The 20,592-nt window shown below is 54.0% G+C and overlaps 3 protein-coding genes across 6 annotated transcripts; 2 read left to right on the top strand and 1 right to left on the bottom strand.

The window, feature by feature from the left end:
• Window positions 1-5,972: 5,972 nt before the first annotated feature.
• Window positions 5,973-9,767, top strand: BLOC1S1 (biogenesis of lysosomal organelles complex 1 subunit 1). The gene is made up of 4 exons (XM_027542144.1): window positions 5,973-6,260; window positions 6,977-7,049; window positions 9,145-9,277; window positions 9,559-9,767. The coding sequence occupies exons 1-4, from the start codon at window positions 6,200-6,202 to the stop codon at window positions 9,667-9,669; spliced, it is 378 nt and encodes a 125-aa protein (XP_027397945.1). The 5' UTR covers window positions 5,973-6,199; the 3' UTR covers window positions 9,670-9,767.
• RDH5 (retinol dehydrogenase 5) lies at window positions 6,130-14,312 on the top strand. 4 transcript variants are annotated; one of them, XM_027542141.1, is made up of 7 exons: window positions 6,130-6,260; window positions 6,977-7,049; window positions 9,145-9,277; window positions 9,559-11,489; window positions 11,657-11,915; window positions 13,533-13,696; window positions 13,961-14,312. In XM_027542141.1, exons 4-7 carry the CDS (start codon window positions 11,180-11,182, stop codon window positions 14,182-14,184), a joined length of 957 nt encoding a protein of 318 aa, XP_027397942.1. In that variant the 5' UTR covers window positions 6,130-6,260; window positions 6,977-7,049; window positions 9,145-9,277; window positions 9,559-11,179; the 3' UTR covers window positions 14,185-14,312. The 4 variants fall into 4 exon arrangements, with proteins under 4 accessions (XP_027397942.1, XP_027397943.1, XP_027397944.1 ...); XM_027542142.1 differs by lacking the exons at window positions 6,130-6,260; window positions 6,977-7,049; window positions 9,145-9,277 and having other exon boundaries at window positions 9,863-10,590; window positions 11,067-11,489; XM_027542143.1 differs by lacking the exons at window positions 6,130-6,260; window positions 6,977-7,049; window positions 9,145-9,277 and having other exon boundaries at window positions 9,863-10,590; window positions 11,162-11,489.
• Window positions 14,313-15,794: 1,482 nt separating this feature from the next.
• Window positions 15,795-19,709, bottom strand: CD63 (CD63 molecule). The gene is made up of 8 exons (XM_027542145.1): window positions 18,969-19,709; window positions 18,297-18,373; window positions 17,133-17,321; window positions 16,895-16,969; window positions 16,697-16,792; window positions 16,447-16,584; window positions 16,116-16,199; window positions 15,795-15,951 (listed from the first exon to the last, which is right to left on the bottom strand). The coding sequence occupies exons 2-8, from the start codon at window positions 18,360-18,362 to the stop codon at window positions 15,886-15,888; spliced, it is 714 nt and encodes a 237-aa protein (XP_027397946.1). The 5' UTR covers window positions 18,363-18,373; window positions 18,969-19,709; the 3' UTR covers window positions 15,795-15,885.
• Window positions 19,710-20,592: the final 883 nt, after the last annotated feature.

The following is a 20,592-nucleotide window of genomic DNA, read 5'->3' on the forward strand; positions in this document are numbered from 1 at the left end:
CTCCACCTTCCAGATCCTTCCCAGAACCGTAGATTTCCTACCCTCCACAGAGGAAGGGACTGGAGGGAGCAGCGTCCTGGACTGGTCCTCACAGGATCGAGGTGGGGCTTCCCAGGGATGTCCACAGGGACTCACAAGCGGTGTCTCTACCTCTCCCTTCCCCCCAGGCTGAGACAAAGGCAAAGGGGGAGGACATTTTCCAGCTCTGCTATTTATAACTCCAACCCAGAAATGGGGCCAAGAAGAGAGATAGGAAATAATTTGGCACAACTGGAACGTCACTTGCTCCCACCTCCCCTTCCTAGGTCTCTCTTACTGGGTGTTGGTCTTGGGTATATCCATGTGTCCATCTTTCCCTTCTGTCTCTCCCACTCTCTGGTTTTGTCTCATCCGAAACTCTGTCTTTACCCTTCTTGCCTCTGTCCATTGGAATCCTACTAGATTATTTCTCAGTGTCTCTAATGTTTCCTCTGCCCCCTCAAACACTGCCATATTCTTAAGATTCTCTCTTCTCCCTCTTTGTCTTAAAAGCTCCAATACATGTTCTCCCTATTCCTCTTCCCAAGTGTCCATTTTCTCTCTTTCTTCTTTTTCCAGGATTATACTTTTTAAAAAATTGATTTTTAATAGGCTCTCACTCTGCTGCCTGGTGGGACAATCCTTGCCCTGGGTGAGTTACCATACATTTGAAAGTTTGTGCCTCCATTTTGGCAACACTACACTTGTGTCCATCCCCTCCAGGGGAGTAGCATACCTCTAAACAGGTGCTCTCTAAACAGGTAACACAGCAGACTGGCCCTGAAATCCTACTTTTATCATCCCCCAGACAGGCCTTCTGCATCTCTTTTCTATCTCAGAGCCCTGACATTGGAGAAGAGCTGATATGAGAATGCAAAAGAGTAAAATCAGGATGGAAACCAGACTCCTGACTCTCGGCCCAAATATCATCCAACTGGGGTCAAAATGCCTTTAGAGGGGTGGGGGTGGGGGGGAAGGAGAGGGTGGGATATATAGAGAGAGTAACATGGAAACTTACATTACCATAAGCAAAATAGATAGCCAATGGGAGTTTGTTGTATGACTCAGAGAACTCAAACCAGGGCTCTGTAACAACCGAGAGGGGTGGAATGAAGAAGAAGGTGGAAGGGAGGTTCAGAGGAAAGGGACATAGGTATACCTATGGCTGATTCATGTTGATGTTTGGCAGAAACCAACACAATTCTGTAAAGCATTTATTCTTCAATTAAAGAATAAATTGATTAAAAATAAATAGAAGTTTTTAAAAAATGCCTTTAGAGCCCCAAATGCCTCCCTCTCTCCACCTGCAGCTCCTGCCTCCCTCCATCTCTACTCTGCTGATTCTTGCTAAATCCGAGGTTGAGATCAGATGCCAAGAATCTGCTTCTGACCTCCTCTGCCCAAATATTTGAGAAGTCACCTCACCCGCCACAGGAGGAAGGAGAAGGAAAGAAACGAGAGAGAGAGGCCACCCAAAATTAGCCTGGCTATAAATAGTGGGGCAAGGGAGGGCGGGGAACACGCAAAAGTCCCAGACCAGCCTAGTAAATTTAGACTTGTAGGTTTTCCCTAAAGGAGAAATGAGGCCAGATTTGGAGTGGAGAGCAGCATTGCAGATTGAGGAGGGAAGGAAGAAGCCGGAAGAATCCAGAGAACAGAAGAAGCTTAATATTCAAATAAATAATCTGCCAGAGAACCTTTCTTTTGAATTCGGAGGGAATGAAGAAGCCGAAGGAATCCAGAGAACAGAAGAAGCTTAATATTCAAATAAATAATATGCCAGAGAACCTTTCTTTTTAATTCGGAGTTCAGGAATTCATTAAATTAAAACTAATGCTGATGCTGTATGATTCCACTCACCTGACATTCTCAAAATGAAAAACTATGGAGATGAAGAACAGACTAGTAATTGTCAGGGGACAGGGATGGGGAAGTGGAGGTGTAAATATAAAAGGGTAGTACAGAAAGTTCCTTCATGGTGATGGAGAGTTCTGTAACTTAATTTTGGTGGTGGCTATTGACCCGTCTAGTCAAGGCTATGGTTTTTCCAGCGGTCATGTATGGATGTGAGAGTTGGACTGTAAAGAAAGCTGAGCGCTGAAGAATTGATGCTTTTGAACTGTGGTGTTGGAGAAGAGTCTTGAGAGTCCCTTGGACTGCAAGGACATCCAGCCAGTCCATTCTGAAGGAGATCAGCCCTGGGATTTCTTTGGAAGGAATGATGCTAAAGCTGAAACTCCAGTACTTTGGCCACCTCATGCGAAGAGTTGACTCATTGGAAAAGACTCTGATGCTGTGAGGGATTGGGGGCAGGAGAAGAAGGGGACAACAGAGGATGAGATGGCTGGATGGCATCACTGACTCAAGGGACATGAGTCTGAGTGAACTCCAGGAGTTGGTGATGGACAGGGAGGCCTGGTGTGCTGCGATTCATGGGGTCGCAAAGAGTCGACACGACTGACTGACTGAACTGAACTGAACTGAACTGATTGAATCCATCTGTGGGATAAAATTACATAGAATTATAAATGAATGCATGTTAAAAAAAAAACTGGGGAAAATTGAATAGGCTTATAGCCTAGTTAACTGTATAATATCTATGTCAGAGTCCTGGTTTGGATATAGTGCTACAGTTATATAAGGTGTCGCCTCTGATGGAAGCTGGATGAAAGATACACAGGATTTCACATACTACTTTTTGCAATTTCCTCTGAGTCTACAACTATTTCAAAATAATTTCAAAACATTTTTTAAAATTTATAAATGTCCAGACCCAGCAAAGACTCTTGCCCTTTTCTGCCAGCCCCTCCCCCCTCTAAGAGCCCTCTTGCCCTCCATCTGGACTCCCTATTTTTCAGTTCCCCTGGGCCACACACTGCCCGGCTGCCATCTCTAGGTGAGCAGCAGACGCTTCCAGAGCACACACTGCGGGGTTAATATCTCCCCCCACCTCATCTGGCAACAGAGCCTTGGAGCAGATGTCCCAGGGTCAGCCTCTTCCTCCACAGCATAGACAACATGAGGACTTTCTCACCCCACCCACCTCTCCAGCACTGGAATCCTTCTGCTGGCCTCTGAATGTCTCCTGTAGCCAAAGTCTGAACTATGGGCGTGGCTGGGAGAGAAAGGCTATACATGTGATTGAGGGCAGTCAGTGGGGAAACGACTTGACCGCTCTGGTCTTTGAAGATCCCAGGGAAACCCTTTGTGCTTGGGGAGAAGGACTGGGAGATCACTTCCCACGGTGAGCCATTTAGACTGGGCCCCTTTTCTCTGAGCACTGGCCCCAGGCCAACATTTGGAACTCGGCCACACCACCAACGGCCCCCTCTTGAAGCCCAGCCAGATTTCCCAGTATGAGAAGCCTTCTCCACTCACACCATGTCCTGCCTCAGTCCTCACCCAACCCCTAACAACTCAGCAGCTTCCGGCCCGAAGGCTTGGCCCAGCCAGTCAGCCTGAAGCTTGCTAATTAAAGCAAACTCTGAAAGAGAGGCTGAGAAGAACAGAGAAATGAGTGAACAAAAGGAGTATGGGGGCACATTCACTGATTCTAAGGAGAAAAATAATCTGGGTGGGAAAGTGTAAGGAGAGGTGGTCAGAAAGAGATTTCAGATTTCAAGAGTCATTTTCCTACTATGTATGCAGCCTGTGTCCATCTCTACCAAAGGCAGGTGGAGCTGAGTTTCAACAACACTAGAGACTGAGGTTAGACAGTGAGCCACAGGGGCCCAGAAAGAGTAGGTAGAGGAAGACCCTGGAGAGATCAGCTGGAGTCTCCAGATACAGGTACCCAGGTCTTCTGCTCAGCTCTAGGGCAAAGGAACAGCCGGTGTGTGGGAAAGGAGGGTGGGGCTGATGTCTGCAGAGCCCTGGCAGTCTCTATACTGATTGTGAAAATGTCAGGCGGTTGTGCCAAGGGGGTGAGGGTAACACAGGATGGGCCTGGCACTCACCATGAGTCACCCTAATCTTAAATTACAGACTCACCACTGAAACCCCCAACGCCAACCCCCCTCATTAGCCCCCACCCTCTGTTTCACAGGTCCACTTGTCACCATCCTCTGCCACCCCTTCCAACCTCTGCTTTTCTCTCCCAGCTTTGGGAGTGAGGCACCGGGCATCTTCCAGTCTGCCTCCAATTTGCTTGCTCACTGCAGTTGGAAGCAAAAGCCAGAAGGGGGGAGGACTGGCAAGGCTGCCCTTCGGTGCTCTCATTCTTCCTGCTTCTATTGATCAGCTCCTCTCTGGAGTGGCACCTCTTCCCAAACATTCCTCCCCTGCTGGTATTCCCTTCAACTGATGCTCCACAGGCATAGAGAGTCATAGTGACAAGAGACAGGGAGCTGTCCCCCAAAGAGCTCTGGGCCTGTCCCTGCTGGGGTCTCTCCTGTAGTTTCTGCAGTATAGTACAGGGGTTACACTCAAGCTCTGGCATCAGATAACCCGGCTCTGTACCCTAGCTCGACCGCTTATGAGCTCTATCACTGCACTGCTCTGTACCACAGATTCTTCATCTGCACTTTGTTATACTTCACATGACTATTCTCAGAATTAAATGAAATAATACATGTAGAGTGATTCACACATGGTATTACTCAGGAGATATTGTTAAAGAAGTATCCATATAATAAGCACAGACACACAAACACAATATCCAACACTTTTTTTTAATACTTATTTATTTGCCTGCATTGGGTCTTAGTTGCGGCACGTGGGATCTAGTTCCTCAACCAGGGATCAAACCCCGGGCCTCCTGTATTGGGAGCGTGGAGTCTTAGCCACTGAACTACCAGGGAAGTCCCAGCCCAACACTTTTTATTCAGAGTTTTTATTTTGGCACTTAATGTTCTGCTTTCTGCTGCCAGTTAACCACTTCACTCACTAATCCTTTGACAGCTGGGCAGCTCCCTGGGATTTAAGATGCTGTTCTGCAAAGAGTTGAATGAACTGATCAGTAATCTTCAACTTTGACTCAGAAATTCAAGAATGTTCTATTCTAAATCAGTCAGCAGCCATTTCTCCTCCCCCTGCAAGTACATATAATGAAGTCAATTTTCAACCATGTAACTGAAGTGAGAGAACACCAAAGTTTTGAAAACAGCTTTAGATATGGTTTAGTGCAGTGGTTCTCAACCTTGGGGGCACATTACATTCACTTGAACAACTTTTTAAAAAATACTTATACCAGGCCTCCACCCTCAGAGATTGGTCACGGACCAAGGCATATTTTTTAAAACTTCCCCAACTGAGTCTAACGTTTAGCTAAGGCTGATAACTGCTGATTTAATCCAATCTTCTAATTTTACTAAGGAGAAAACCAACATCCAGCGTAGATACACAACTTGCCCAAAGCCACCCAGCATGACGGTGTACGGCGCACCAAGAGAGAATGTTGTAAGAGCAAGTACATGTTGGTGATGTTTATATTTTTTTCTTGTTGGGGTTAATCCCAGAAACACTTCATTAGTTCAGAGAGGTGTTACATAATTTACCTTCTACTTTGGCAAGAGCACTTGTTCTGCTGGTAAGACTGAAATAAAATGGGCTTGCATTCCCTGACCACAAAAGGACAGAGATGGAATGGCACATTCACCACACATAGCCAGCCAAATTAGCAAAGCTCCCTAGGAGGCCGCTGAAAATGCCTAAAACGCTGAGGGACTCTGGCGGGGTGGCGAGAAGAGACAGGGCTTGAAGAGAGAGGACAGCATTCCCCCTCTGGAGGGAGGAGCTGAGGATTCACTGAGAACCGGCCAGAGCTGCCAGGAGGAAAAGGCCAGGGAAGGAAAAGAATTTCAATGAGTCCTGGGAACCTCTGCTCCCGCAACAACCGAACCATGATAGACAGACAGCCTGGCAACAACAACCCTCCTAGGATCCTGGGATCCAGAGGAGATTAAAAACTGTTCTGCAACCTGAGTACTAAAGAAAACGTCTTCCCACACTTACCAAAGTGAGTTCCCAATAAAGACAAGAGCTCACCTGCCCCTACTATCACCTCCCTTCCCAGCCAAGATCCTCTCTACCTACCACCCCAGGTCTCAAGAGGAGGGCGGTTCCGGGCCTCACGTGACATTGCGGCCACGTGACCCCGGCCCGGGCGGGAGCGGAGCTGCGAGGTCCAGTTCCGCGAGTCGGAGGGGGACTGGGCACGCCCTACCCCGAGCCCGCCGCGACCATGCTGTCCCGCCTGCTGAAAGAACACCAGGCCAAGCAGAATGAACGCAAAGAGCTTCAGGGTAAGCCGAGTATCCAGCCCGCCGTTTTCTCTCCCTCCGCGGCCTAGCCTCAGCCCGGAGCCTGGATCTCAAGTAACGGCCCAGATCCGGGGAAGGGCGCGGGCTTGGGGTAGAGGAAATTACAGGAGCTTTGGTGGAGGTGAGTTCCGTTCCCCTGCCAATGGCTCTGGTCCCTTTAGCAGCATTAGCGTCCCCCTTGGCAACGTCCCCCGCGCTGTGTCCGCAGTATCCTAGCCCCGCCCCCTGTTCACGGAACGCTGTGCCGATTGGTCCAGGGGGCCGCTCGTCCTGGAAGTGGGAAGGAAACCTCCTGAAGAGAGGAGGGTGTTGAGGACCCGACAGGACTGGGATTCTTGGAGGCCTGAAACTGCCGAAATGGGGATGGGCCCCTTGTGTCCTGAATCCAGGCTGGGAACCCCAGAGTTACCAACCTTTAGGCCAAACCAGTGGGGAAAATGTGCCTGAGAGTCTGGAGTCCTGGTCGCTGCCAAGGACTTAGCGTCCCTGGGCGAATCGCTTCCCTTCTCAGGCTACCAGTTTCCTCACCTCGAAAATGAAAGAGCTTGCTTTATGTTTTGCAAGGCCCTGTCAGCTCTGGCACTCTGGAATTACTTGAGGTGTTCCCATAGCTAGCAGAATAATGAATGGGTGGGGAACCTTAAGCATCACTCCTCAAAAAAACAAGTCTATCTAATCCCTTTTCCCCCTCCACCCAGAGAAGAGAAGGCGAGAGGCCATCACTGCAGCGACCTGCCTGACAGAAGCTTTGGTCGATCACCTCAATGTAGGGTATGAACCTCTTTGCGTCAACACGAACACTCCTCCACCCAAGTTTAGGCACTGGCCTAGCCTTCAGGCTGCTCCTGAGGGGATGAGCTGTTCCTCTCATTCCCCTACCCTCCCCCACCCAGCTTAACTTTTATGGAGAGAGTCTTGAGTCAGCTCTGACCCCTAACATTGGGCAGGGGGGAGCAGCTGTGGCCAGTGGAGAAGCAGCCAGATTTCCCTTTCCCAACAATAACCTCCCTGGTGCTCACGACTTGATGCCATCTGGCCACGTCCCTTCACCCCTCCAAGTCCAGCTGTCACTTCCAGCAGGAGGGAGAGCACCGTCCTTCCCTACAGCTTCCCACCCTCTCCTTCTGCACCTCCCACCCTCTGGCAAGTCTGGAGAGCAACTGGCAGGAAAGAGATGACACAGCTGGTGAGGGTGAGTGCAGAACATATGCCAGGAGCCACCGCAGAGCCAGGCTGACACTCCCTCATCCTTCCGGGTCTCCAGAGACCACCCCTTGCTCCCATCCTAAGTAAGGATGCCAGTAATGACCAGATACATGGGAAGGAGTAGAGAACATTGCCTCTTGACCCCAAGTGACCCAGAAAAGTGCAGAGATGATGATTTGATAGCCAGGCCATCTGTTGGGAGAAAGGAGGCAGTGTGATGCCTTCTACCCAGGGCAAGTGGAATAGCTTGGTTGTGAATTCAGAGACTGAGTCACCCAAGTGAGCCAGGCAGGGACTATCATCTTCATTGCTCATCTCAGGAAGATTAGGGGAAGAGAAGGCTGTGGTTGGAACCTCTGACCACCCATCCAGTTCTCCCCCACCACTCAATGTGAATGAGAGAAAGCAGGAGGTCAATGGGGTAAATGGGGATTTCAGGAGCTCCCAGGGGAAACTTGAAGCATTGGGAGCCCCCTGCAATTCCTGTTTCAGCTCCTATAACACCCCACACTGTGACCCAGCTATCTCCCAAAGAGAAGGGACAGGGTCGACGCCTTCCCTCCCTCCCACGTTGGCGCCTCCTGGGCTCTGCTGTGAGGTTGGCCCAGGTTTCTCCCGCTTCTCTTTCTTTGCTTGGGGCCACCCTATGTCCAGCTTAGAGGGCAGCTAAGCCAAAGCCAGATTAGAAAGCCTTTTGTGTTGCTGCCCACAGCTCCTCTCATTCCCGGGAAAGGAAAACAAAGGCTCAGTCTATCTCAGCCCCTGTCAGGTGTCCATCCCACTCTCTGGAACAACCCCCCCACACACAACCCCCTTGCTCCCCTCCAGCCCCGACAGATTCCAGTGGGTGGGGGCACCGGATGTGGAGTCTCGCAGCTGACCTAGAACTTTGGGGCGGAGAATGAAAGATTCATCAACCAGTTAGGGAGAACAATTGTTGCACAATTACTGGGGGGGTGGGGGTGAGTGGGCAGAGGACTGGGGATACCAACCTCATGGCAGTAATGGAACTGCAGCGAACTGTGATTAAGGAGAAAAGAAAGACTATTGCCTAGAGCAGAAGGAAGAGAGAGAGAGTGCGTGTGTGTGTTCGTTCATCTGTGTGGGCGAAAGGAGGATTGGGAGAGAGACAGAGCCAGGAAGCAGCCCTTGGGATGTCTTCTCTTGACCCTGAGTTCCTGGGGAGGGGGTTGCTCTCCCATCCCACCCCAGATTCAGGGAGGGGCCCGATTTCCCTTCCCAACTTCTTACACTGATCCCTGGCCTCCCAATCATTGCCAGATGTGTCCCTGCTGCTGGATTTTCCCAGCCTCCCCATGGCCCCTTTTCCCTCCCAGCTTCTTCCCCAGTGGTACCCCCTCCACCCCTGCCGACCAAGTGCACCCTCCCTTCTCTCCCCCAGCTTTGGGAGCTCCTTTTGGGGCAGGAAATGGTCTGTATCTAGTTAGCTCTCCTGGGAATCCTGGGAGTGGAAGGAAGGGACCGGGCTCACTTGCATGCTCTTGTAGTCACTTGCCTTACATCCAGGAATGGCTGAAATCCCAAGGTTTTCTCCATCCTGACTCCTGAGCAGCCTCCTACTGCAGCCCTGGGATGTTAGTTCTGGAGACCACTCCCCACCAGCTGGGTGATATGGCCTCCCTCCTCCTCCAACCTCTAGTGTGGCCCAGGCCTACATGAACCAGAGGAAGCTTGACCATGAGGTGAAGACCCTGCAGGTCCAGGCAGCCCAGTTTGCCAAGCAGACAGGCCAGTGGATCGGGATGGTGGAGAACTTCAACCAGGCACTCAAGGTAAGCCACACTGCCTGCCTCACCAGCCTCATCCTATGACCCCATTGACTGCACCCTCAGGGGCTCCCCTCTGGCCTGGGGTTAAAAAGGAAGTGCGGATAGTCCCAGAAAGCCCAGAAATCTATGGCCCCAGTGCCACAGAAGTTAGAGGAAGAGGTAAAAGCAGCTGGTGGGTCCAAGCAAAGCCCTTTCTAGGGGATGGATGGAATGTGCCCCCATCCAGCCCCTGGAGCCACACCCCACCCACCCTGACTCCTGGGCTCCCACCCACTCCCTTCCAGGAAATTGGGGATGTGGAGAACTGGGCTCGGAGCATCGAGCTGGACATGCGCACCATTGCCACCGCGCTGGAGTACGTCTACAAAGGGCAGCTGCAGTCGGCCCCCTCCTAGCCCTGCCTGCTCTCCCTGCCCCGAGTCTCCCACCTGCCCCGGGCGGGCAGGAGGGAGGCTGACAGCCCATGAATAAAACACAAGCCTCCATTTCTTCATGTTTGTCTCCAGGAACTACTAGCTTCTTGTGGGGGGTGGGGATGGAAGATTCAAAGGCTCTTCCTCTTAACAGACGCTACCTTTTGGGTGTCTCTTTTGGGTAGGGACTGGAACTAGCTTCCTCTTAAGGTCTCAAGTCTCTTCTCCTCCTCGGGCCTTGTACCTGTTGCAGGTACCTTCCGGATAAGCAGAACATGGGAGTTCCCCACCCCTCCCCAGAGAAGGGCAGTGGGCCCCATCCCAAGCCTCCCAACCCAGGACTTCCATTTCTGGCAGAGGAGAAACAAAACAGAGAGCAGGCCTGGTCCAGCTCTGGCTCTCTGCCCCTCCACGTGCTCACGGCCTCTCCCAGCCTGGTGCTAAGCAGTGTCATGAGTCTGGACCAGGTGGGAGATTAACTCTTGGGTGTGGGAGCACTTCAGGGTGGGGAGGGGGAGGAATGACAGGTCCAAGGTTACTGACAGAGGGGGGCAGCTGCCATCCTGGACAGATACCCTCATCTTAACAATCAGTGACAGAGAGAGCCAGGAAGCCCCACTAGAAAAGACCAAGCCAAGGGGGTAGCCAGGCGCTCCTGGCCGGTGCCAAGCCCTAGCTTCAGCCCACAGGCCCAGCTTCCCTGGCTCCTCCTCCCCCACCCCCACCCCCGCCAGCCCCACATCCACTTAATACTTCTGGCACCCAGTCCACCCGCCACGGACTTTGGCCTTAGCTGTAGCTAGTGTGGGAGCCTGGGAAGACCTGGACCACAAGTTTCTCGAGCAAAACAAAAGGAACAGCTTCAGGTGCTATAGTACCTGCCAACAGCTTTCCCCTGAGGAGGTAAGCAGGGTGCTGGGGGGAGGGGAGGGGCAGTGGCTATGAGAAGACTAGTGATATTGAAAACTCAAAGCCTAAAGCTTGGCGGGTGTCCCCTCACACTTTATCCCCTTTGATCCTCCACAGCTCCCAGGTGGGCATGCTGGGCGTTAGCCCTACTTGGTAGATGAGAAAACAAGTTCAGAGACACAGGGCAGTGCTCAGCCTCACACAATAAGTTTGGAGCCACCAGGACTAGAATGCAGGGGTCCTTTATGTGTTTCCAAAAACAGGGCTCAGCTGGTTTAGTGGGAGCTGAGGCAACAACAAAGATCCCTCTGCTCCCATGCAGCCGGTCTGCTCAGGACCCAGCTCATGACCATTCAGTTAAGTTACCCACAGATACAGAGTCTGCCCAGATTGTCACTTTACTTAGATGAACCATAGTTTGTCTGCAGGTTATCTGCCAAGCAGGTAATTTGTCAATTTGCTCAAACCAGAGACTTCCAGCTAGGCAAGGATCTGAGGGGTGAGGGCTGGAGGGCCAGCGTCGGCTAGACACGTCCCCCTGCCCAGCCTCGGCTGCCACCTGCAGGTCACCTGGGCTCCAGCCATGTGGCTGCCTCTGCTGCTGGGTGTCTTGCTCTGGGCAGCACTGTGGTTGCTCAGGGACCGGCAGTGCCTGCCAGCCAGCGATGCCTTTATCTTCATCACCGGCTGTGACTCGGGCTTTGGGCGGCTCCTTGCTCTGAGGCTGGACCAGAGAGGCTTCCGAGTACTGGCCAGCTGCCTGACACCCTCGGGGGCGGAGGACCTCCAGCGGGTCGCCTCCTCCCGCCTCCACACCACCCTGCTGGATGTCACAGATCCCCAGAGCATCCGGCAGGCAGTCAAGTGGGTGGAAACGCATGTTGGGGAAGCAGGTGAGTGTGGCGGGGGCCACGGGGATAGGCATGTGAGGTGTGCACACACAGGGGCTGTGGGAAGCCAGAGAGACTGTGTGGGGGGAGTAGCAGGGCTCAGATTCCCCCGGGAAGGAGAGGGGCCATGGGAATGCCTCCCCTACCCCACGCCTCTCATCCACCCACAGGGCTTTTTGGTCTGGTGAATAATGCTGGTGTGGCTGGCATCATTGGTCCCACCCCATGGCAGACGCGGGAGGACTTCCAGCGGGTGCTGAATGTGAACACGCTGGGTCCCATCGGGGTCACCCTCGCCCTGCTGCCCCTGCTGCTGCAGGCCCGGGGCCGAGTGATCAACATCACCAGTGTCCTTGGCCGTCTGGCAGCCAATGGAGGGGGCTACTGCGTCTCCAAGTTTGGCCTGGAGGCCTTCTCTGACAGCCTGAGGTGAGGAGGGCAGGGACTCCGCTCCCAATTCAGGGGGAGCTTGCTCAACCAACAAATTAGCAGCTGCCCACCACATGGCATGGTGGAGTTTAGGGCTTAAGAGACAGTTTAGGGCTCGACTTCCTGGGTTCAGATCCCAGCTTTCACTTGTGAGCTTGGTGACCTTAGTCAGTTACTGTTTTTTTCCCAGTTTGTTCCTCCTGTTAAATCACGATGAGGCCTGCCTCATGGGTGAGTAAAATGAGGGTATGTGTGAGGCTCCAGCAGAGCCTGGTACATAGAAAATGCCCCCAAAATCCCACTCTCTTAGTGTTATTGTTACTAATGATAACCATTACTTACCATGAGTACCTTTACATAACACTTTCTCATTCAATTCTCCCTAAAATCCTGTAAGGGTAGGTGTTAACACCCTTAGGGGATGGGCTTCCCTGGTGGCTCACACAGTAAAGAATCTGCCTGCAATGCAGGAGACGCAGGTTCAGTCCCTGGGTTGGGAAGATCCCCTGGAGAAGGGAATGTCTATCCACTCCAGTATTCTTGCCTGGAGAATTCTATGGACAGAGAAGCCCGGTGGGCCACAGTCTGTGGGGTTGCAAAGAGTCAGACACGACTGAGGGACTCACACACACCACACTAACATACCCAAAGTCACCCAAGACCACACACTGGTGGGAGCACTGGCACGTATACCTACAGAGCCTGATCCTCATGTCCTCCGGCCCCTATTTAGACAATAACGTTCAAAGTCCCATGAGAGCACAAAGCAGACTCAACAACCATAGGAACAGGGCCTGAATTTGGAACAGACCTTTGATTCCCTCAAGCTGAGCCCACCTTCTGAAGGAAGCCCTCCTCTGTCACCATCACACGGCAAATAGCATCAATATCCACTTTTGTCCCTATGCCTCAGTCGTTTAATTTTCATTTAATCAGCATCATGGAAATATACTTTCAACTTGGACTTGGGTAGTCTGTTCTGGGTACTCCCACTTTCCCCCAGCAAACACCAGTCTAATTTTTCCCCAGCAAAGATCCAGCACTTTCGACCCCATGTTTTGGGATCTAGGGAACATGGTTCTTCCAGTTCAGGAGTTGGCAGATTGTGCTTCCAGGGCCAGATCTCTAGCCAGCTGCCTACAAGCTAACAATGGCATTTGCATTTTTAAATAGTTACACTATAATCAGTTATGTAAGTACCTACATAATATTTAGATCTGCAATGCTGAAAATATTTACTATCTGGCCCTTTAAGAAGTTTGCTGGTCCCTGCTCTACGTGCTAGAAGAGAATACAAAAGGAAGAAAAACTCAACCTCCTTGGGACTTCCCTGGTGGTCCAGTGGTTAAGACTCTATGCTTTGACTGCAGGGCACCCGGGTTTGCGCCCTGGTCGGGGAACTAATATCCTGCATGACACAACATGGCCAAAAAACAAAAACAAATGAAACTCCGCCTTCCCTCTGACCCGCTTGCCCCTCATCCCATGGCAGTGGGGATGTCTCTTCCTGTCAGAAATCCTGACCCTCTTCCCATCTCAGCATCCCTACACATGTCCCTGAAGGTCCTCTCCCTATAAAGACAAGAACCCAGAAACCTCTCTCTGCCCTCACTCCAGGCGAGATGTGGCTCCTTTTGGGGTACGGGTCTCTATCGTGGAACCTGGCTTCTTCCGAACCCCTGTGACAAACCTGGAAACTTTGGAGGACACCCTGCAGGCCTGCTGGGCACGGCTGCCTCCAGCCACACAGGCCCTCTATGGGGAGGCCTTCCTCACCAAATGTGAGTAGCTGGGCCCCCGAAGGGGCGCATGAAGGGAAACAAGGGTGCCAGAAGGCCAGTCCTGCATCAGCCTGCTGGGAGGAGACATGCAGGGCAGTCAGGGAAGGGATGAGGGAGAAGGGGATGCCATAGGAGAACACCCCAGCCATAGGCAACCTGCCCACACCCCAAACTGGGGAGGGAACTGAGAACCCCAAGAGACCCGGCCTGGGGTGGGCTGGAGCAGGACAGGGACACTGATCACAACCGTCCACTGGGCTGCAGACCTGAGAGTGCAGCAACGTATCATGAACATGATCTGTGATCCGGACCTGGCCAAGGTGAGCAGGTGCCTGGAGCATGCCCTAACTGCCCGTCACCCCAGAACCCGCTACAGCCCAGGCTGGGATGCCAAGCTGCTCTGGTTGCCAGCCTCCTACTTGCCAGCCAGGCTGGTGGATGCTGTGCTCGCCTGGGTCCTTCCCAAGCCTGCCCAGACAGTCTACTAAATCCAGCCCTCCAGCAAAAGATGGTTGTTCAAGGCAAGGACTCTGATTTATTCTGTCCCCTACCCTGGTACTGCCTGGTGTGTGGCATAAAACAGTCACTCAATAAATGTATTATTCAAAACAAAAAACACTGTGGGTGGGCAGAAATGAAGGTGCACAGTGGGAGTTCAGTTCAGTTCAGTCGCTCAGTCGTGTCCAACTCTTTGCGACCCTATGATCCGAAGCATACCAGGCCTCCCTGTCCATCACCAACTCCCAGAGTTCACTCAGACTCACGTCCATCGAGTTGGTGATGCCATCCAACCATCTCATCCTTTGTTGTCCCCTTCTCCTCCTGCCCTCAATCTTTCCCAGCATCAGGGTGTTTTCAAATGAGTCAGCTCTTCACATCAGGTGGCCAAAGTATTGGAGTTTCAGCTTCAGCATCAGTCCTTCCAATGAACACCCAGGACTGATCTGCTTTAGGATGGACTGGTTGGATCTCCTTGCAGTCCAAGGGACTCTCAAGAGTCTTCTCCCAACACCACAGTTCAAAAGCATCAATTCTTCGGTGCTCAGCTTTCTTTATAGTCCAACTCTCACATCCATACATGACCACTGGAAAAACCATAGCCTTGACTAGACGGACCTTTGTTGGCAAAGTAATGTCTCTGCTTTTGAATATGCTGTCTAGGTTGGTCATAACTTTCCTTCCAAGGAGTAAGCGTCTTTTAATTTCATGGCTGCACAGTGGGAGACTGACCCCATTTAACTCCTAACCTAGGCTGGGGCTTCCCTGGTGGCTCAGTGGTAAAGGATACACCACACCTGCCAATGCAGGAGACGCAGGAGACATGGGTTCAACAACCACCACCACCTAAGCTGACATCCTCCAGGGTCTCTGGCGTGTTTAGTACCTGCAAAACATCTAGTACCCACAGGGGGCGCAAGGGGACAGTCTTGCGTGTTTGAAGCTGCGCCTAGAGACGTGGCCACCAGAGGGCACTGTTGGATGTCTCCTTTCTGCGTGAACTAAGGTTGAAGTCCAGTGTTAAAGAGTGGGAATAGGGGTGTGGAGAGCTGGTGAAGAGGAGTCAAGGCCAAGCTGGGTGGTTTCCATGGAAAAACAGGCACCCACCTCTTAAATTCTTCTATTATCTAAAGTAAGTCAAGAAGGACATAAACTGGCCACACAGGTATAAAAGTGACTTGTCACCACCCTGAAAGAAGCCAGGCCCCCTTGAGGATTAGTGGAGCAGGGAGTTGCTGGGACGTCTGAGGTGGGCAGAAGGCCAGGGAGAAGATGTCGACGGTGGATATAGGCCGGCCTCTCCCAGGTAGGACCTTTGTAGGGAATCCCATTGACTTGGGAGATGGCTTCATGAACCCTTCAGCACTGAGCCTGGCAGCACAGGGAGGGCAGTGGGCCTCAACCTCCTCTGGATCCCCACATCCACTGCCAGACCAAAGAAAGCCTTGAGCAAAATCCTCCTTTTGCCCCCTCCCCCCCTCCAAACAGGCCAGCCTTTCCCAGAGGTGCAAATAGAACAGGGTCCCAGAGGATGGGAACATGGATAAAGAGGGATAAGGGATAAAGTATCGCTCTTTAAGATAAATTGAGACTCTTTCTCTTTGGGGTCTGAAAAAATAATCCGTTTAATTGAAAAACCTGGAGTATATTACCCCACTCCCCTGGATGAGGGGGCTGAAGAGACAGACCCCCTACATCACCTCATAGCCACTTCGGATGCTCTTCACAAGGCAGCATGCTAAGACAATACCCAGGATCTAGAAGGACAGAGAGAGATGGGGGTGAAGAGGGGTCAGGGAGGCAAGATAGAGACCTACCCAAGAGACCCCAGAGACAACCAGGGCTCCCCTCCACAGACCAGTCCCCTGCTCAGCACCCTCCCACTGCCCCTAGTTCCCAGATGCCCAAGGGTGCCTCTCACCTCCACAAAGGCAATGCCTAGGGCTGCCGCAGCCACCACCAGCACATTCTTCCTCAGCCAGGCCGCAATCTTCTCCACACAGCCCTGGCGGGTGGCAGGCACACAAGACAAGACCCGGTCAGAAATTTCCCACACCCCACTCCCTGCCCACCTGGCTCCCCCACCCTCTGTCCCTTTCATCCTATCCCCAGCATTACCAGATCCCCTCCCGATCCCTGATGCCTAATTTCCCAGAGCCCCAACCTTCTTCACCTCCACCCCTGGTCCCTCTCACCTCCTGAAACATTTCCCAGCTTTCCTAAGTCCCCTACTATCTCAGCCCCCTTCCTACCTCAGTATGGATGTCCTTCACAACGAAATTAATCCCACAGTTATGAGTGATATTGACGCAGCAGGAGTCAGGGACTTTATTGGTCACGGCCAGGATCTTCTCCCAGTCTGTGTAGTTAGCCGCCCCGCAGCACTCAAACTGGGGGAGAGCAGAGATATGGGGGGAAAGGCTGTTAAGTGACCCTCCATCATCAACATGGAGGTAAGAATCTCCTTCTCCTACTACGCCTGCTCCCAGCAACCCCACTCACATCTTTCTGCATCTTATCCAGGATCGATGCCGTCTGGTTGTCTTTTGGATAATTCTTCATCTGCTGCCGGAAGTCCTTATTAAATTCTGATCTCACCTGGGAATAGGGAGGAGCACCATGGAGGTCAGAACTCAGGGCACCTGGGTCTCAGAGCAGCCACACCTCTGAGGCAAGGACTTCCCCTTATTCCCTACTTACCTTGTCTCTAAACACATAGCCAGCAATGGCTGCAGCCACTTCAACTAGCATGATAAGGGACAAGAAGATGGCAAACTGCAGGTGCAAAGGACAGGAGTCAGGTTAGAGTCTGGGTGGGAGGACCCTGCCAGTCTCAGGAACATTCAAGGTTTCCCTCACCCACCCACCCCCCAAACCCTGCCCAGAGAAATGCCCTTTCGGCAGCCCCAGGCACCCACGCTGGCCCACAGCCACTCACTGTGATCATAAGACAGTAGTTCTCCTTGCAGGCTCCACAGCAGCCCACAAAGGCCACCAGGAAGAGGAAGGCCCCCACTGCGATGATGACCACAGGCAACAGGAAACTAGGGGTGGCCCCATGGGTGATAGTCTGATTCAGGACGAGGTGGGTCCCTACGCCCACAGCAATCAGTCCCACCGCACAGGCCTGTGAGGAGGAGGGCAGGTCAGGACTCAGAAGACCCAGCACCCACCAGCCCCCCACGGTGGAAGGTGCGGGTGACCCAGGACACAGATGGAAGCCCACTCCAGAGAGACGGATTCTCACACCTCCAGGAAACTTTTGACAGTGGGGGAGGAGGCTGACCCATCCTTGCCCCACAGTGAGGGCTAGGCAAACTGTTCAAGGCTCTCTGGGAGAAAGCCGTCAGGAGGAACCACACCTTCCTTCAAGCAATTTCTCACCAAATGCAAAAAAAGAGAAGTTTCCAGTAAGCCTTGATCCCAGGACACACATGCCTCACAAAGAGCAATGCTTCCTTTGAGCCTCTTCCTATGCGCCTCCAGGGCTCCCAGAATTGCCTTCACTATCCTCATCAGTGACCACATCCTCACCAGCTGTGAGGAGGGCTCCTCAGGCCTCCTGGGCCTGGGAGAAGGGAGGGGTTTTAAAGGGGTCAAAGTGGCCGGTCCCTCCCTGTACAAACAGTAGCCTCTCAAGCCAGGAGCCCAGGACTGGAGCGATAGAGATGGGCAGAGCCCTTACCCACCCCAAGCGGCCGCGAGGGGTGATGAGGGAATGAAGAGGGATGAAGGAGTGGCGGGAGAGAAAGAACAGAGAAGCGGGGAGCAGAGGCGAGGCGCAGAGCTGCGATAGTATCAGAACAGGCAGTTGGCTGGTTGCCCCACTGCCCCATATCACAGGAGGCTGGGTCACCAGACAGGAAGGGCCCGGAGGGCTTACGGAGAAGGAGACCGGCCTTTGTCGGCCCAAACCAGCCTCAAAGTTTCCCGAAAGCTGGAGGAAGGGACGGCCGCGCTGGCTTCGGCTGTAGCCCGGGCTTTTTCCTCCCACATCTGGTCTCCAGCTGCCTTCATTGTTGGCCGCTCACCCCTCATCCCTCCGGAGCCAGGTCGCCCCGCACCCTGCCAGCGCGCCGCGCCGGCCCCGCTCCCCACTCACGCAGAAGACCAGCAGGAGAACGTAGAGCAGAAACTTGACACATTTCATTCCTCCTTCCACCGCCATGGCTGCCTGGCCTGGGGCAGAGGGGCGGGCGGGGGGATCAGAACCGGTCGAGGCGGGATCTCGCTTTCCGAGCTCCCCGCCGGCCCTCGAGACCTCCCCTGAGCCGCCCCCATTCCCGGCCCCTCCCACCCGGAAACCCGCGGTCAGATCCACGTCTTCCAGCCTCCTCCTCTACCCGCAGAAGAGAGGTGGGGGCGCCCGCAGCCCAGCCCGGACCCCGCCCCGCGGCCTCGCGGGGCCCTGGACCCACCCGAGGGCGCTGGCAGCGGCCAGGACCGAACGCCTACCCTCGGCCCTCCAGCCTCCAGGTGTTAAACACCCCTCTCCATTAAACCAGTCACGGAAAACTCTCCTCAGCCCCAGCCCGACCCCCGAGACCTTTCCCCTGGGTTCTGATCACCGACGAACAGAAGTGCGGCCGGCGTCCCCGCACCCCAGCCCGTCCCGGGCCTCCCGAACTTCACCAAGTTGAAAAGTTGCGGGGGCCTCGGAAGCGGCGGGGAGCGCGGCAGATCTGCGGAGGCCTGGGGCGAGCCCCCGAGCTGGGGGCGACCCGTGACCCCCTCCCCACTCCCCGCCGCAGCCTCTAGGGTCCCGCGGCCTCACCTGGGCTCCCGGAGGCTGTGTGCTGCTCTCCCGCCGCTGCTCAGGGGCTCTCTAGCTGCACCCCCTGGCTCCGGCCCCGCCCGGCGCGCGGCTCCGCCCCGGCTCCAGCCACAGCCCCCTCCCCCGACGAGTGGCCTCCAGCCTGCCTCATGTGACGGGGGAACAGCTGCGGCCTGAGTCACTGGGCTCATATGGGGAAGGCCAAGCCCCCCGCCCGGTCGAGGTCACGTGGCCCCCGCCCGGAGACAGCGCCCACCCCCACCAAGCGAGGGCACCAAGGGCAGGACCTCGGGGTGCCTGAGGCCCTTTTGGCGCCCCCAGAAAGGGGCCACCTCGGGGTAGGAGAGCGGGACCCGGCGCCGCCTAGATCTTTCTGGCTCAGGGAAAGGGAGGAGACATGTGAAAGCTAAAGGAGGGAGAAGCCGCCCGGAGTTACTCTCTGAGCGCCGGGTCGGGCTGCAGAGCTGAGGCGAGATGACCAGATGGTCTTCAGAAGGCCTCCTCATCCTCCACCCAGAGCCCACCCTCTTCCTCTCGCTCCAACTCCTTTCCAGCCCCCGACCCCTGCCCCAGAGTCAACAGGGAACTGCTGGCTCTCTGGGATCTGGTGGGCCCAGAATAAACTTTAAGAAAGGCCCCAGCCTCAGAGCCTCCAGCGTTCTAGAGTGGGTGTTCCTGTACCCGTCTCTTAACCCCTCCTCCGTTTTCTGGAGCTCCAAAGTAATGAGCCGAGAAGTGGAGGAAGCCCTTCCCAGCACCATGTCACCCAGCCAATCAAAACACGTCAGAGTCAGGCTCCTCCTTCTGCGGGAGGGTGGCCGAGGTGGCCTCCCACCCCTCTGGGATCTCCCTGTTGCGATGGAGGTTTGGGGGCGACCCTCACGCGGGCATGGCATATATACCCTGGATTGCCCCATCGCATCCTGGTGGACAGCCCAGAGGGCAAGGCCAAGAGAGGACTGGAAGGTGAGGGGGTGGTCTCAAGCTGCCTCCCTCCCTGTGAGCCATGGTGGTCCCCAGGAGCTATGTAAACAGTTCAAGAGCATAACCAGCCACTACAACCTGCCCCCACCCGCCCGCCCCCGCAACCCCGCCTGGGCCCCGCCCCTCAGATTCTTCTCAGCCAGCCTGAAGAACCATTTCCTGAGCCTCAGTACATGTCAAGGAAGGAAAGAAACTAAGAGCAAAAGGAAGGCCATCTGGGCTGGGCTGAGAACCAGCTTCCAGGATCACAATCTTCCAGTAAGACACACCGAGGCCCTTGTGGACCTGGCGTGCCTGCATGCCTGCTAAGTCGCTTCAGTCCTGTCCAACCCTGTGCAACCCCATGGACTGGAGCCCACTAGGCTCTTCTGTCCATGGCACTCTCCAAGCAAGAACACTGGAGTGGATCGCCATGTCCTTCTCCACTTCTGGACTTTGTTTCCCAGTTATCACTGCAGGTGAGCTGTGAAGGAGGAACCAAGATGCTGAAGTAAGGAGTATTCATCTGTTTCTGCCAGCCATGTGCTGGGCACAGGGCCAGTGTGGCAAGAGAATTGGTGGCCCCGTGCTGTGCCAGCAGGCAGAAGCAAGCCCACGCTGTGAACAGAGGCAGAAACCCCTGGTGGCAGCTGGATGAGCT

The sequence above is a fragment of the Bos indicus x Bos taurus genome, chromosome 5 (assembly GCF_003369695.1).
Source record: "Bos indicus x Bos taurus breed Angus x Brahman F1 hybrid chromosome 5, Bos_hybrid_MaternalHap_v2.0, whole genome shotgun sequence".
NCBI classification, from domain to species: Eukaryota; Metazoa; Chordata; class Mammalia; order Artiodactyla; family Bovidae; genus Bos; species Bos indicus x Bos taurus.

Bases quoted from the DNA above. Each gene is read 5' to 3' on its own strand.
- CD63 (XM_027542145.1), bottom strand. From the start codon at position 18,362: ATGGCGGTGGAAGGAGGAATGAAATGTGTCAAGTTTCTGCTCTACGTT. The intron at 17,322-18,296 runs GTGAGTGGGGAG...TCCTCCTCACAG, and splicing joins TTCTCCTGCTGGTCTTCTGC to GCCTGTGCGGTGGGACTGAT. The intron at 16,970-17,132 runs GTGAGTGGCTGT...TTGCACCTGCAG, and splicing joins ACTACTGTCTTATGATCACA to TTTGCCATCTTCTTGTCCCT.
- RDH5 (XM_027542140.1), top strand. From the start codon at position 9,963: ATGGGAGTTCCCCACCCCTCCCCAGAGAAGGGCAGTGGGCCCCATCCC. The intron at 11,490-11,656 runs GTGAGTGTGGCG...ATCCACCCACAG, and splicing joins AACGCATGTTGGGGAAGCAG to GGCTTTTTGGTCTGGTGAAT. The intron at 11,916-13,532 runs GTGAGGAGGGCA...CCCTCACTCCAG, and splicing joins GCCTTCTCTGACAGCCTGAG to GCGAGATGTGGCTCCTTTTG.
- BLOC1S1 (XM_027542144.1), top strand. From the start codon at position 6,200: ATGCTGTCCCGCCTGCTGAAAGAACACCAGGCCAAGCAGAATGAACGC. The intron at 6,261-6,976 runs GTAAGCCGAGTA...CCCTCCACCCAG, and splicing joins TGAACGCAAAGAGCTTCAGG to AGAAGAGAAGGCGAGAGGCC. The intron at 7,050-9,144 runs GTATGAACCTCT...TCCAACCTCTAG, and splicing joins GTCGATCACCTCAATGTAGG to TGTGGCCCAGGCCTACATGA.